The 14,975-nt window shown below is 39.0% G+C and overlaps 1 protein-coding gene across 1 annotated transcript; it reads left to right on the forward strand.

The window, feature by feature from the left end:
- The first annotated feature begins 739 nt into the window (after window positions 1-739).
- LOC129373423 (GTP-binding protein SAR1b) lies at window positions 740-11,726 on the forward strand. Its single transcript, XM_055051332.1, has 7 exons — window positions 740-913; window positions 4,473-4,548; window positions 6,355-6,474; window positions 6,556-6,621; window positions 7,097-7,200; window positions 7,716-7,847; window positions 9,417-11,726. The coding sequence occupies exons 2-7, from the start codon at window positions 4,491-4,493 to the stop codon at window positions 9,531-9,533; spliced, it is 597 nt and encodes a 198-aa protein (XP_054907307.1). The 5' UTR covers window positions 740-913; window positions 4,473-4,490; the 3' UTR covers window positions 9,534-11,726.
- Window positions 11,727-14,975: the final 3,249 nt, after the last annotated feature.

Here is a 14,975-nt window from a genome sequence, read left to right on the forward strand (position 1 = left end):
AATTATTAAAACAAAAATATTGCTTCCTATTAATAAGTTCTCAGTTTTTCATCTGCTTCATTCTCAGAACTGTTTGTTTTTTTTTCTGCACACTTCTCACTGTTTCACCAGAGTTTTGATGTAGTCCTCACCTCATATAAATAGCAGAATAAGGCATTAAGAATTTTGTATTTCCCATACCATTAGTTTAAAAAAAATCTGCTTAAATAAAATACTTATTGTATTTGTTTTTCATTTATTTTATTCATTCAAGTTGTTTTATTTAGTTATAATTTCTGTTTTTTTTTGTTTGTTTTATTTAATTTTATATGTATTTTGATTAATTCTAATTAGTTTATTTATTTATTTTTATATTTTCTTGCTCCTTTCTTTGTTTTCTTTATTTCAATGTAATGACTATAAAATCATTAAAATCGTACAAATGTTACCCACCATATATATTTATTAAGCTTTTTAAATACAAAAGTTTCCCTTCTTGCTTAAATACAAGCTTAACCTTTTTAAAAAATATATAATACTGTACTGGTAGCTAAACTAAACTAAACTAAACTAAACTAAACTAAACTAAACTAAACTAAACTAAACTAAACTAAACTAAACTAAATATACCTATGCATTTAAAAAATGGATCGGTATGAATTTTTGCATTATGTGAAGATTTAATGAGAATATCGGAACGTTTGGGTGTTGGTTTACCACAGTTCGCCTGCCGGAAGGCTGACGGTGAGACACCAGCAGGAAGCGGCTTGGGAGTAGCAGGACAGCCATTGCAGTGTCGTGGCTCAGTAACAAAATACGAAAGGGCTGAGGAAGACCTGGCAGCCGCTCGCCCTGATCCCTTTGACCGACAGATTAATTTACATGACTGTTAGAGCATAGGCACTTGGTAAATAAATCTACATCTAAGCAACCGGTAAGTCGTTTTGATCATATTTCACAACAAAAACGGAGGTGAGCAGTCGGCTTTTTTAGCTTGTTTCCCCGGTAGCTAACGATGCTACATTAGCATTCCTCTTTTGCTTCGATTGAGCTTTTTTAAACATGTTATGAACTACCCATGTATTATTCTTAGCATAATAGCAGTTTTTAGTAATATTACATCGAGAAACACTATTGTTACCCCAAAACCTGCTTCGTTTAGGCAACCAGATAACTATTTGTCTAGCTAACTGCTAATTAGCTAGCCCGCTAGTAGCAACTCGGAACGACGTCCCCTACTGAATATGACACGTAGCTCGTTCTCAGGTCGTTAACTGATGTTGATCTAAAATATTTGTTTCCCATCATTTCAAATTAAACAAGAGCTATGACATTGTATTCTTTTTGAAATATGATATAGGCCCGATCTCACGTATCGTAAAATGTCGCTTCTTCTCATTTTAATGTTATGAAACCTTTTGAAGTGTGACAGCCCACAGCAGGTTTCACACGATCCCAGAGTAGCTGGTGGTTTTTATTTTGTTAGCAGAGACTGTTAACATTTACAAAGACTGGGCTAACGTTAACATTGTTGTATAAAGTTAGGGGAGAAATATAATAATGCATGTTGATTAAATGTAGGAACAACAGATAATAATGCAAACACACTTCTAAAAAGTTGTATTTTTTTGGTAGGATGGCATTGTAAAATATTTGTAATAAAATTTTTGATATTACACTGGCCTTCATAGTTTGTTATAATAGTAAACAACTGATCAAGTCCCTTAAAAGTATTTAATTTTTAAACCTAAACTGTGAAAATATATTTGTATTCTCTGGTGATAATAATGTTATCATTAGGAGTTACAGCTAACCCCTGTTTTTCTTAATCTAATCAAGGTTTTGATATTTGTTTGATTTACATTTAGGCTAAACTGAAAACTGTTGTAACTTTATCCTTTCCATAAAGAAGTAGCATTCGTAATCTCATCAGGTGATACTGGTTGTAATAACTGGGGTCAAAAGGTCAGATGAATTGAACCAACTATCTTTCCAGTATGGATTTCTCATTTCATTTATTTAAATTTACAAAGGCTGTCTGAAATGGGAAATTAATGAGGTGCAAATCTAGAAATAATTGTTGGTGGATATTAATCACATTTTATCAGATCATTATTTATATTAGTGAATAGTTCGACTTTTTCCAAGTTCACAGAAAATATTAACAGAACAATTAGTTCAGAGCCTCAGACCTGTGACACATTTCAGCTTGAGTAAAACGTAAGCAGGATATAGATAAATTGTCTGAGTAGCAGATTAGATTTATACTCTGAGTGAAGCTCTGGAGTTCGATGCTCTTAACTCTAGTTTTAAGAAATGTAGTTTTAAGAAAAGTCTCAACTTTAGTTAGTTTCTCTCTCTGGTGCATCAGACCACTTACATGTCTGACATGCTGGTCTGACACTTGGCTGCTTTTTTTTTGTTTTTGTATTTGTCTGATCTTGACCTTTGCCTACCTTATACTTTAGCCCTGGAGTTGTTTGAACGTTGCATAATTAAGCCTGGAGGTTAGTACTGGCTTACCACGCTGTACGCTGCAGGATCAGTCGCTGATGATGGGGTTGGAAATCAGCAGTGAGCAATCCTTAACGAGAAAAATTTTAATTTCATAACTTCTTCTGACTTATGGTATTTAGTAACTAGTTACATTTACATAATTTCTTTTAAATGTATTTTTAAGAGTATTTTAACTATGTTAAGTATCTCTACTCTTACTTGAGTAAAATTTAAAAAAATTCTCACTGAATGAAAAACAAACATTTTAACCAAAGATTCACCAGACTCAGACTCACCCCTGCAGTTTCAGAAGTTTTATTGAAAGAAACTGATTTAGAAACATTTTATTTTGCCTGATTTTATAAATTTTTTTATTACTTGTATTTTGGCCCTTAAAATACCAAAATTTCTGCATAACGTTATATTTTGGTCCATCTGCTGATGTAATTTCAGGGTTTCCCCAGGGCATTATAAGCCTGGCAACCCGCCAGGATTTACACTAGGCTAAGCGTAGCTTGTTTTAGTTTTTAGGAAAATAATAATAAAGAAATCCCACTTTTTTGGTAACTATTTTGTCATTATGCTGGATTGCAAGGGTCTCTGTTGCTTTGAGTGTTTCATTGGTAGAGAGGATTTATTCCTAAAAGATAAGTCTGTAGTGGATGCATTTAAAGCCGGAGAGCGGACCAATCACACTGTCGCTTTGTCCACTTCGTCAGACAGAGTTAATGTCCGTGGAGATCTGAGAAACTCGTCCCATAAACTCCAGCAGCCAAAACAGTTTCTGTGGCTCTTACAACTCATACAGAAACATCTGAGCTACTAAAGCCACATTAGCAGCTTTACATTAAATCTCCGTTTGTTGCTCATCCTGCAGGGCCGGTCCAAGGCTGCATGAGGCCTGGAGCAGAATCTGACCTACGGGCCCCTCTTGCTGCTAAAACCATCAGAACCTCGAACAACTTCAGTTTAAAATCTTTTCATGTTGAAACATTGAATTAGATATAGCAGCATTGATAAACAAATGTTACATTCATATATCTGTGTTAAAATATTAGCATTTATGGGCCCTAATGGAGCCGCTGACTTCAATTGGATTAAACAGAAGTGTAAATAATTTGATTTGTTGTTTGAAGATATCGTTTCACTGATGCTGTTTTCCCGTAACATATAATTACACAGTAATATTTTCACTTTTCCTCCCTCATCCACCGCCAGGCTGAGCAAGTTTTCTGGGGGAAACCTTGAATTTTTAAATATGAAACGATTTGATTACTTGCTCAGCCCTTGAATAAACTTTTGAGATATTTGCTGACTGGATACTTTTTACTTCGACTTGAGTAAAATTATTTTGATGTGTTTCTACTTTTACTTGAGTATAGATTTTGGTTACTTTGCCTCCTCTGGTGTTTAGTCACAGACAAAATGAGTAACAAGCTTGTAAAAAGTAGGATAAGGTGATAAGAAACCATAAACTATAAATGAATCATAATGAACTCTTGACTCTACAGTTATAGTGATTTATAAAACTGTCCTTAGTTTGAAGGTTTTTCCAGATTATGCTCTGATTTTAACAAAATTAATCATGAAGTGAAGAACTGCTTCATTGTTCCAATTAATGTTGCTGCAACAGATTTTTATTGAAGAAACTTTCTTTCTTGTGATTTGTCTCCAAAAAACAGAATTGTATTATTATTATTATTATTAAATATGAGATTTTATTAAATTAAAGGTATACTTATTTCTGTCTTTGCTTTTCCATCAGTTTCTATTTTAATTGTAATCTCATTTATAGCTCATTTCTGTAAAATATACATATTGTTTGCATCTTCAGCAGGTTGTTCTCAGAACAGTTTAAGTGCTGAAACCTTCCTGTATTTATTTTGCGTTTTGGATGAGTTAGCCCCAGGAACTAGGTTCACACAAACGAAACATTTTGCATTTCCTTATTAGTTTTTCCATTAATGACTTCTTCTGTCTTTCGTTTTGTCTTGCAGAATTAAACAGCTCCGGATATGTCATTCCTATTCGATTGGATTTATAGCGGTTTCAATAGCGTACTACAGTTTTTAGGTGAGTGCTGAAGTCCTGGAGATGCAATCACAGCTTTTTATACCGAGAGAAATTCAAGAACAAAAAGAAAATTGCTGAACAGAGCTGGAAGTTTGAGTCAAAGTTTTGGTGAAGCTGCTGGTTGTTGCCATTTCAGTGTCGCTGTATTGATTTGGTTGCTGTGCTAATAATTAATATGCTAATGTACATTTAATGCAGCAAAAGAGAATTAGAAATGAAACATATTTGTTTGTTTGACAAAACCTTTTCAGTAAATTTTGAATTTATTAAATATTTTCCCTAATCGCTGAAATTTAAACCTGGCAGAAAAAACTATTTTGGGTTAAATATTTGTAACAACTCATACCTTTGGCTAAAAAATTTCCAACATTATTGCAAGTTTTCCTTCTGTAACCAAAACAAAGAGCTTCAGAAATGACAACTATTTAGTTTGATATTTGAAATATTCATTGTTCCGATTTCCAGGAACTCTTAACGGGTTCCTGGGAATCGGTCCAGAGTCTGCTGAGATTTTTACATTTTGACCTCAACATCGAACGGAAGAATGTCAACCTGTCTGTCCAGGAAGTTAATGCAATTAGAGCCACTGGAACAACAACAGATATGATTTGAAACTTACATCTCAGAATCCTGATGGTTTTCCTCCAAATTTGGATCGTTTTAGTTGTTTTTTTTCTTCTTTTGAATTCTGACTTTTTTTCATTAAACTTCTGACTTCAATATTGAGAAATCCTGAGACTAAAGTGAGATTATTTTTTTCCGGTGCCCCTTGCGCTCTGTAATATTAATCTCTTAAAGCAAACGAAGGAAATATTATTTTGAAGCACAAGCTCCTCCCCCATCTGCTTTAGCCTCTAGATTGACGCGAGCGAGCGTTGGCTCTCCTGAAGTGTACCAGTAGGTCTTCTCCCCAGTGCGCTGCTCCAGTTTCAGTCAGAGCGACATGCAGCGATTGTTCCAGTTCTCCCAGTTTGACAGGTTGCTCAGAGCGCTGTGAGTAATGATGACGTTCAGCGGCGCTGACTCAGCCTCCAATCTTATAAATCCTCTGAGTTTCGCTGTGCTGACTCAGCTGAGTGAGGAGTGGCTTCAGTTTGCACCTTTTATCCGGTTTATTCAGCCCAGTTTAGACAAATGTCACTTTTCTCTCATCAAGTCCAGAAGCACAGCAGTTTCATAAACGTCACTCACAGCAGTGGAGGAAAGTGTGAAGCAACACACTCATTAGCATGTTTCTTTGTGCTGCACATTTTGCCAACAAGACAGCAGAAAATGCTTCACATGATGCTTTTTTCCCACTTTGCTCTTTTCTCAGTTCTTAGCGACTCGTTCTAAAAATATCAGCTCATTCAGAAATCAGAGCTGCGCTGAACCTGGTGTCTTTATAAAATGGCTTTTATTCAACTTCTATTTTATTTGCAGCATTGCGTATTTGTTTCCATAGTTACATAACAGAAGATAAAGAACTTGATCTGATGTTGTTGAGTTTGCTTTCAGTTCTTTTTTCAAACAATTTTTGTCTGTAGCATTATTTCTACTTAATATTGCAACAAAGAACAGAAACTTTGTCTGTTTTGTAGCATGCACCAGAAATATTTCTACTTAATATTAAAAAAACATTTCTTTTTACTGAAATGTTTGGTTAATTTTCTTAGATGCGTATTTGAACTACTTTTATTCATTTATTTACATCTATTGTAATTTCTTGTTTTCTTTTTAGACCTTTAAGATTTCAGGATGTAAAAGACAAAGTTTTTTGTTTAGATTTGTTACGACTTAGAAATCTAAGTTTGCTCCTAATTTTAGGACTGTACAAGAAATCGGGCAAGTTAGTATTTCTTGGCCTGGACAATGCTGGCAAAACGACACTACTGCACATGCTCAAAGATGACAGACTGGGACAGCATGTGCCAACTTTACACCCCAGTGAGTTGTTTCCACACATACAACAACTTAGAAACATCATGCAGCAGTTTGTAAGTCTGGGTTTTTGGTTTCTTTCCTCAGCATCAGAGGAGCTGACGATTGCTGGCATGACATTCACCACTTTTGACCTTGGAGGCCACGCACAGGGTGTGTAATTCATTTTTTTATATATAGATACACACACAGACCTGTTGCAGCATAACATCACATGCACAAGATCCCGTCTGCAGCTTCCTGCTGGAGGGCGAAAAGCTCCTCGCTAATGATGACTAGCATGGGTTTTAGTTGCCAGATTATCAACATAACGCGCTAAATCTTAAATATGTCAGATATGTAAAAGAAAAATGGACGCAGTGCTTCACTACTAACGGCAACAAGATAACAAGGTCAGAAAAAAGTTTCAATCAGGAAAAAATAGTGAGTCAGAAGGAAGTAGCTCAGTTATGGTAGCTTGACTGTGACAGAATTATCATGTTGATGTGCTGCAGAATCCAGCATTGAGCACATGATCAAAATTTCCTTTTGTAAACTATAACCAGTAGTGGGTCTGTACATATATTGAAATTTTCTTTATTTTCATCTTCAGTTTATTTGACAAGTGGGTTATTTTTTGCCTCTGCAGCCCGGAGAGTGTGGAAAACCTACCTCCCTGCCATTAACGGGATCGTCTTCATCGTGGATTGTGCGGACATTCAGAGAATGGGTGAATCTAAAGCAGAACTTGATGTGAGTGTCGGCTGCTTTAGTGATGGAATAGTTTGTGACAGAAAGATGAATTTTTCAGGTTTGTCGTTTTGGTTTGGGAAATTTCTGCACATGTGACACAAAGTCTCTGTCCAGCACAGAGGTCAATCTGGGGATGAAAACATTCAGCTTTCTGCCATTTCTGAGCTCTTTGCCAGTCGAGGAGTTTGATTCTGCATATGTAAATACAGGAACTGCATCACCAATAGCAATAAGTTTCATAAATCATCAAACTTTCTGCTTTTCTGTGGTTTTCCTTTGAATTATTTTGTCAAAAACTGGGACAGAATTTGGATAAAGGTAATATGCATCTATAAAATATTTTAACAACATATTTACAAAAACTAGAGAAACATTAGTAAAAACACTGTTGGATTTCTACTAGATTTTACAGATTAAATATGTAGGATGCTTTTTGCTCGGATTGGCTTTTAATCTGACATGTACTGTTTCAGTGATGATCTATAATTATAGCTCTTTCTTATCCACTTTTCTAGGCGCTAATGACAGACGAGACCATCGGAAATGTGCCTATCTTAATCCTTGGCAACAAAATTGACAGGTCTGAAGCTGTGAGCGAGGAGAAGCTGCGCGAATGTTTTGGATTATACGGCCAGACGACAGGCAAGGTGAGGAAACGGAGCAAACGGTCTGCCTTATGGTCACAGAAACAAATAAAAAGCTATAATAACTCAAAGACTGACGTGAAAAAAAGAGGAACAAAATCATCTGTCTTTTTTTTACAGTCTGGAAATGGTTTTGAAAACACAATTTGGACTCAGATTTTTCAAATATGGAAATTTGAGAATGGAAAAAGTCATATCAGATTTAAACTTTCGATTGGACTCCATTTGTTGTTGAACCTCTTTCATCCAGCATCAGCTGATAATCAGGAAATCACAGCCAATCAGCTCTCAGTTGTTTCCTGAATACCTGCCTGGTGAGTTATAGACCAATAGATGGAGTGAATTTACAAAAATATTCATATTAAATATCAACAACTTCTTATGAACAAACCTCTTCAGCTCTTTAACAAAGCTGGTATTGATCAACTAAGTAAAACAAATAATATAAAACTGATGAACTAAAAGTGTCAAAATGTTTAATATTACACTGATATTTTTTGTGTTTATGATGTAAAGCACTTTGAAATGCCTTGCTGCTGAAATGTGCTCTACAAATAAAATTTGATTTGATTCTGATTTAATGTTTCAGGTATTTGAGACCAAATGAACTTTAAAACTGCAAAGATCAGTTTGCGTTCAGTCTACAAAGAAAAAAAAATAAAACATTGTTTTAATAATTAATTGGATTAATCACGATGAATCAATTATTGAAAGAATGATTTTATAAATGATTTAATATTCTGATAATTAGCTAATCAGACATGAAATTAAACCAAAACTGTAGAAAGTGTAACTAACGCCGCAGTGAAAGCATAACCCAGCGCGGGCTGACTACTGATGACTCATTTGTCTGATTATATGAAAACATTAAAATTCACCTACAGAAACATGAATACAGAATCAGAACTAACCTGTCTCAATAATCAGCAAAGAAAACGATTTGGGGTTTAGTTACTTTACTTTGTCTGGAAATGTGTTTGAACTCCTCATTTAGCAAAGTTTCATCTGGTTTAAATTAAGTAAAAAACCCAACAAACTGTTAGGCACCTTTTGGTTGCCAATGATTAATTGATTAATCCAAAACTAATCAACAGATCAGCCCTGCGCTGTATTGAATGAACTTTTCAAATCATGAAGGAAAGCTGCTGTTTGGTTTAGGGAATAAAATGTTTTATTTAAAGCTGGAGATTCACTGACTGCAGTTTTCTGGACAATCATCAATTTAAAAAGCCTGACCTGCTGATCCATTTTTGACCGATATTGATGTTTTATGTTTTTGTCTGAAATATTGCTAAATGTGGAGTGACTGAGTTGGTCACAGTGGGGCGACTGCAGCCCTGAGCGGGCCGGCCTGCCAGTCTGACCTTTAGACCTTTGCTGAGTTAGAAAAGATCGGCTCCACATCGGTTCTCAGCCGATCTATAATGAATATAGAATCAGGAAATCAGCTCCAGTAAATCTGTACACCTTCATTAATACTACATAAATTAGTGTTTTTATAGTAGGTGTATAACTCTCCATCCTCTCCTGCTTCACGCTGATCTATTGGATAAAAACCTTTCTGGTCTCCAGGGCAGCGTCCCCATGAAGGAGCTGAACACGAGACCACTGGAGGTTTTCATGTGCAGCGTGTTGAAGAGGCAGGGCTACGGCGAGGGCTTCCGCTGGCTGTCCCAGTACATCGACTAAACCAGGCCCGCCTCCCACTACGCCATCGGCGAGGGGCGCCAAAACCAGCCCATCCAGACGCCCGCCATCATCATCCTCTGAGCCCCGTTCGGTTAATCAAGTCTGCCTTCGCCTCCAGAGAAACCCAGTACGACTCGACCCCAATAGACTTTATTGGTCGAACATTTGGTTCACACACACTCACTCACTCTCACCATCATCATCATCTCTTTACTTTTTCATTTTTCCAAGAGAGAGGGTTCACGTTGAAATGGTTGAATCTTTTCTACACCGTGTCTGTCGTTTGCTGTCCTCCTCTTCCGATACACTCAGAAGTTTAAATCTGTTTGATTCTGTTGCTAAATAAACTTCTTCCTTCCCCAAACTCAGAGACAGCCACACAGCAGTACACTTTTTTAACAGATAAATTCATTCCACCTTGTATTTAACCAGTTTTTTTTTTGTTGCTTTCTTTAACATGGTTTGAGTAAATTTAAAAATTGCCCTCACCATCACACATTTGGCTGTTTCCCGTGTATTGAATGGAGCAGTGCGTTTATCTTAGTGTATCATAAATTAGACCCATATCTCTTTCTGTCCAGCCTCTCAGCAGGCTCCCTTTTAAACTGGAGCCAACTTCTTTTTGTTTTGAAATAGAATATGATACTGGCTATAACTCTTTGATAAAATTATGTAGATATCACAATGTTCAGCTGACGCAAAGATAGATATTTAAAGGAATCAAATTGGCTGACTGTAACACGCCATAAAGAGATGAGGAAGGAATAAAGAGACGCTGGTTCAAATTAGGCAATATTAGAAGCAAGTGAGACGTTTGGACAGGGTGAATTTGGTGAAAACAGCGGAGACAGGTAGACAGGCCTAGGACACCTCCGACAAAGGGACCATATTAAATATAAATATATGAAATGTACAAACACCGTACATGGATTTTCTATTTCTGAATGGCAACCTTTGAAATATGTGCATTAACAGGAACTATGCATGCCTTGTTCTTTTGATTATTTTTAAGAACTATTATTAACTCTGTACGAGGGAACACAATGCCAAAATTACCAACTAGAGATGATTGTCATGTTTTTGTTTTTTTAAGGAAACAATGTGCATAATATACTTTAATCTGTCCCTGTCCCTTTGTCTCTTTCATCCCTCATGAATAAGTAATGAGATGTTCCAAACATGAATGGGACCTGCTGTTGTTTGCATCATTACAAAATGTAATAAATGTTTGCAATGAATAATCGGATCATTCAATCTAATTTTATTTGTGCAGTGCTCAGCAACATGAAGTGGTTTTCAGGAATAAAATGTATTTACATAAATTGTCAATATTAATATGGTTGTCAACACAAATGTGGAAAAAAAGATATTTTTATCCTGTGTTTACTAAAAAAATATCCAAAAATTTCTGAAATTTATGGAAAAAATCTGGCAAAAAATATGATAAAGTAAAAAAGTGTAATACAGGAAATAGGTTGTGTTTTTTCACCACAAATTTTCATATTTAACAGAACCTGAGTAAAGACATAATTTATATCTGAATTCAGCCAGATGGAGGGTTCTGTATTGGCCTAGTCAAAGTCGTGGTTTGAAACTACTTAGGCTGTGGCATGAGGAAGGCTTGGAAACATAATTTCACTTTGTTTTGGGTATCTTTTCTCACAAGTAAGTAACGTTTTTGTTTGTTCAATTTAGCTTTATGAAATATTTAAAAAAGACAAAAACAGAATAAAAGTAAATAAAAATACAAAATTTGTTGTTTTTTTTTAGCTCAAATTCAAAAAGGTAAAAAAGCCTGGAGGGAAAGTGGGACCATTAAGGTCTTTGTAAAGGGGTAAATTAAACATTAAATGTTTGTATCTGTGTCCATCCTACATTTCAGCCTATTTGAAAAAGTAGCAATAAGTTCAAACTTTGCATCTTGTTTCTATATTAAAATATATTTTCAGTTCCTTGTGTCTTCATTCCACTGAAAAAATGTAATTAAAATAAAGATTTAACATTCCTGCCAGTAAGGTGTCAAAATGTCAAACTGTCCTGTTAATGAACAGCTTGCAAAATTTGGTTTAATTTTGTCGATCATTAAAGTAAATTTACAATTTACTCTCCAGACAGAAAACTTTTGTGTGATTTGAATTTTCTAAATGTAAAATGGAGCAAAAGATGAGTAATAAAGATGATCTGGTTGTGTCATTTCATGTCCTGTTGCTTTCTTAGAAAATAATCTTGATTTAAAACTGAAACGTGAAACATCTGTCCGACTGGACTCGACTTCATTGTTCTGACAGAATGAATGGAGACTTTTAATAAGTTCATTACACAATTATTAATAAGCTATTGTAGGAGTGGAGGACTGAAGGAGCAGTATAAGTTATATATGTTAAATTTCACTGTTTCTCTGAGGGCCGGTTGCTTCCTGCATGTTTTAGTTTTTCCTGTTTTAACGCGCCTGGATCAAATGGCGGCTCCATTTGATCCAGAGAAGAACTTTGACATTCTGGAAGGTTGCCACTGCCACCAAGGACTAAAACATGCAGGATGCTACCGGCCCTCCAGGGCCCCCCACAGTGGGGACCCCTGCAGCAAAAACTGCATTAGAGATAAATTGTTGTTCTGACTACAATGTACATTTTCAAAGCTTTAAACGTGTCTTCAGTCTTACATCATAACAAAATGTAAATCAATGTCACTGTTTGCCTAAATGATTCTACAAGTATGTTGGGAGTAAACATAGTGCTATTTCCACTGGCTTTATTACGGTTTGAGATGCGCACTGGATTTTGCAGTTGGCAAGTTTTACTGGAAATTGTCATGTCCATGTTTGTCATTTATGAGCGTGATGCGCATGCGCAGCTTCCACGTTAATTGTTTGAAAGACAGAAGCGGCGCGGCATTCATGAACTCTGGAACCCGGATGTAAAAACGAGCTTTCTGTCCTCTGAGACAACGCATCGTTTCTGATGCTCAGACTAAATCTCTCCAAACTGCTGAATCCACCTGCAATGAGCCCGCGGTCCCCGGGGCCCAATGAGCCTTAACTCACCTGCTGACGGTCGGCGAGGAGGCGGCGGAGCAGCGCCATGTTGGGAGCAGCGCCATGTTGGGAGGAGCGCCATGTTGGGAGCAGCGCCATGTTGGGAGGAGCGCCATGTTGGGAGCAGCGCCATGTTGGGAGGAGCGCCATGTTGGGAGCAGCGCCATGTTGGGAGGAGCGCCATGTTGGGAGGAGCGCCATGTTGGGCAGCGCCATGTTGGGAGGAGCGCCATGTTGGGAGGAGCGCCATGTTGGGAGCAGCGCCATGTTGGGAGGAGCGCCATGTTGGGAGCAGCGCCATGTTACTCGGTAAGTTCTTCTTTGGACTCCTTATTTGAGGGTTTTGTTTTGTTCCTGGTTAAGTTACAGCAGTCGTCTTTGTGGCTGAACAGGACAGCAGAGGAAGAGCAAGCCGACCTGGGTGACCCCAGGAGCCGGAGAGGGACCCCTGGAGCCGGAGAGGGACCCCTGGAGCCGGAGAGGGGCCTGACAGTCAGGATCGCTTCATGCGGCCCCTGGGATCCGCCCGACCCGTCAAAGGTTTGTTAAGTCAAGCAGCTGCCCGATGGCGGGTCCAGAAGACATCTCAGAGTCGGAGCTGCTGTGGGTTTGATGCTAGCTGCTGATGCTAACGCTGTTGAAGGCCAACGCCAGGCCTGATGCCTGGGAAGGATTCTGCTGTTTAACCTTGTGGTCATGTTGACCTGTGGAGGTTCAGGTGTAATTGGCATGTTGGAATCTGAAGTTCATGGTTGAAAATCGGTTTTGCCGTAAAAGAAAGATGGCTGCCAAAGTACTGGCGAATACAGTATAGAGGCTGCAGGAAGTCACTGAGTTCAGTCCAGTAAATATCACCATAATACTCCTTGATACCATACCAATACATTATTGGTGGTGAGTCAATGTGGCCATATAACACAGCTGCATCAGCTATTTGTCTTTTAGATGAAAACTGGATGTCTGGGTGGAAAATTAGGTCTTCCACATTTCAATACACATACCATTATTTTTTGTTTGCATTTAAAATTTAATTTAAAACCTAATTAAGTATTTCAGAAAGAGGGTTCATACTTTAATAATTTAACTCAAACAAATTTCATTTACGTCCAACAACTTAAACGTGACAACTGCTTGTCTTGGCGTCAAACGCGTGGCCTCATGCGATTTCATTTCTTCTGGACAACTGTAATCAATGGAGAGATCTGCTGGAGGTCAGAGGTCACAGAGGTAATGTCAACTGTTTAATCCACCCTCTTTTTCAGGTTTTCACAATGGCACTGGACTCTGAACAGTGTGAAATGTGGTTTGCTACTTCCTGTAAACAATCCTCAAGACTTTGAGGTCAGTGGACGATTTCAAAGAAAATTGGCAAGTCTGCCACAACAGCAGACTGCATGAAGGCATTACTTACAGCGTTCACTCCTCCTGACCAGCAGGGGGCTACAGCTACATGCTCATGTTGAGTCATGAGCATGTAGCTTATGGAATTACATCAATTCCTCATACGGAGCATGCATGTAGCCACAGTGGAGAGGAAGAACTCTCCTCTAACAGGAAAAACCTCCAGCAGAACCAGAACCGGGCTCAGAACCAGCAGCCATTTGAAATGACCGCAGAGAAGGAGCCGAGGAGAAGGAGCTGAGGAGACGGAGCCGAGGAGAAGGAGCCGAGGAGAAGGAGCCGAGGAGACGGAGCCGAGGAGAAGGAGCCGAGGAGAAGGAGCCGAGGAGACGGAGCCGAGGAGAAGAGCCGAGGAGACGGAGCCGAGGAGACGGAGCCGAGGAGAAGGAGCCGAGGAGAAGGAGCCGAGGAGACGGAGCCGAGGAGAAGGAGCCGAGGAGACGGAGCCGAGGAGAAGGAGCCGAGGAGAAGGAGCCGAGGAGAAGGAGGCGAGGAGAAGGAGCCGAGGAGAAGGAGCCGAGGAGACGGAGCCGAGGAGAAGGAGCCGAGGAGAAGGAGCCGAGGAGACGGAGCCGAGGAGAAGGAGCCGAGGAGAAGGAGCCGAGGAGACGAAGCCGAGGAGAAGGAGCCGAGGAGAAGGAGCCGAAGAGAAGGAGCCGAGGAGACGGAGCCGAGGAGACGGAGCCGAGGAGACGGAGCCGAGGAGAAGGAGGCGAGGAGAAGGACCCGAGGAGACGGAGCCGAGGAGAAGGAGGCGAGGAGAAGGAGCCGAGGAGAAGGAGCCGAGGAGACGAAGCCGAGGAGACGGAGCCGAGGAGACGGAGCCGAGGAGACGGAGCCGAGGAGACGGAGCCGAGGAGACGGAGCCGAGGAGAAGGAGGCGAGGAGAAGGAGCCGAGGAGAAGGAGCCGAGGAGACGGAGCCGAGGAGAAGGAGGCGAGGAGAAGGACCCGAGGAGACGGAGCCGAGGAGAAGGAGGCGAGGAGAAGGAGCCGAGGAGAAGGAGC

Source organism: Poeciliopsis prolifica, unplaced genomic scaffold, assembly GCF_027474105.1.
Source record: "Poeciliopsis prolifica strain line A6 unplaced genomic scaffold, Auburn_PproV2 SCAFFOLD033, whole genome shotgun sequence".
In the NCBI taxonomy this organism is placed as follows: domain Eukaryota; kingdom Metazoa; phylum Chordata; class Actinopteri; order Cyprinodontiformes; family Poeciliidae; genus Poeciliopsis; species Poeciliopsis prolifica.